The 1812-nt window shown below is 44.7% G+C and overlaps 1 protein-coding gene across 1 annotated transcript; it reads left to right on the top strand.

The window, feature by feature from the left end:
* Positions 1-928: 928 nt before the first annotated feature.
* LOC125614624 (small nuclear ribonucleoprotein Sm D2-like) lies at positions 929-1154 on the top strand (the record flags this gene model as incomplete). The annotated part of the gene is made up of 1 exon (XM_048797532.1): positions 929-1154. A coding segment is annotated over one exon (221 nt), but the record flags the coding sequence as incomplete, so codon positions are not given.
* Positions 1155-1812: the final 658 nt, after the last annotated feature.

Below are 1812 nucleotides of genomic sequence, written 5' to 3'. Positions count from 1 at the left end.
CAAGTGAATTTTAAGGGGAAGCTATGTAGATTAAAGAACCTCGGGGAGGGAAGTGCGGACTATTAGGAGTAACGATTCGCGACAAGGGACATAGCCACATCATTTAAGCTGCAGATGGGTGGCTTTTACAGTAACAACTCACTGAAGTGATTTTGCTTATTTATTCAGCAGATATTACCTTGAATGCTCATGTGTCGGGCACTGTTTTGGGATACATCAGTGAATAAAAGGTCCTCACCCCCAAGAAAAAGTTCCCACAAAGGTTTATTAGGAGACGGGAGTAGGCAGGCCAGAGTTAGAGTAATAAACGAGTTTAGGGTATGTTAGGTGATCAGAGCTGCGAATAAAGAAATAATCAAGTAGGGTAAAGACAATGAGGAATGCCAGTACCTTAATAATTATCACAGAAGGAACATTTGAACAAAGACCTGAAGAAAATGAGATAGTGAATTACATAGTTATTGGGGGGTTCCAGGCAGAGGGAAAAACAAATGTACAGACCTTGAAGTGAAAGTTTGCCTCCTGTATTCAAAGACCACCCAGGAGGCCAGTGTGGCAGAAATAGAGTGAGAGGGGGCAGATGTAGGGTATTGGAAAAAGTAGGTTTTCCTTTTATCACAAGATGGGACATGGAGGTTTAGGCCTTGGAAAGAAATGGTCAGATTGTGGATGTAGATTTGATGTAGGAGGTGATGAATTAAGTAGACATCAGAGTTCTTGCCCCGAGAACTGGAAAGATGGAGTTACCAACAGAGATGGGGAGTACTGAGGATAGACTAGGAGTAGGTTGAGGAAGTCGGATGGTCGGGAACTAAGCCTGGGACAGGCGAAGTTAGAACGTCTGTCGGGCATCCAGGTGGTGATGCCAAAACAGATGAGAATGGGTGTTGTAGGGCAAGGCATTGATCACTCATGTTCCCAGCCTAAGCCCTTCTCACCTCTGGGTTCTATACTTGCTTATTCAGGAGCCTCCTCAACAAGCCCAAGAGTGAGATGACCCCAGAGGAGCTGCAGAAGCGGGAGGAGGAGGAATTTAACACAGGTCCACTCTCTGTGCTCACACAGTCAGTCAAGAACAACACCCAAGTGCTCATCAACTGCCGCAACAACAAGAAACTCTTGGGCCGTGTGAAGGCCTTTGACAGGTAAGCAAAGGGTGTAGATGTAGAAAAGCTGCCTCAGCTCTGGTCTAAAGAGCCTGAATAAAAGACTTCTCGGAAGCCATAGAACAGCAGAGGGGAGGGGGCATCTTAACATCACAAGGTATGGCTGTCTCTCCTTGCCCTCCAGCTACACAGTGCAGTAGTAATGGACATGGACCTAGGAGCCAGGCTGCCTGGGTTCATGTTCCAGCTCTACCTCATAGCAGTCAGGAGCCCTTTTATAAGTGACTTTCTTATAGGTACAATAATGGTAATTGTGGGCTGTAGAGATTCGGTGACTTAATACATGTAAAGTGTCTAGTACAGCATTTGGCACACAGTGCTCTTAATCAGTTCGCAGTTATTACATAATTAGAGCATCCACCCCCATTGGGTACTGTTTTAGGCTCTGGAGACACAACATGACTAACACAAACATGGTTCCTGTATTCAGGGAGTTTATGCTCTCAGTAAGGAAACCAATGGAGTGCACATAAATGTGTGTCATACGTGACGATGGGTTTTCTGAAGAAAAATGAAACAAGAGTGTAGACTGTGGGGAAAGGATCACTTCATCCCACTGTGCCTTGCATTCCTGCTCTAGAGGCTAGGGATAACAATGTTTATATAATAGTGGTTTATATGATATTATTTTTCTTATGAAGGTGAG

The sequence above is a fragment of the Marmota marmota genome, unplaced genomic scaffold (assembly GCF_001458135.2).
Source record: "Marmota marmota marmota unplaced genomic scaffold, marMar, whole genome shotgun sequence".
In the NCBI taxonomy this organism is placed as follows: domain Eukaryota; kingdom Metazoa; phylum Chordata; class Mammalia; order Rodentia; family Sciuridae; genus Marmota; species Marmota marmota.
This window is presented reverse-complemented; position numbering and strand designations above follow the sequence as displayed.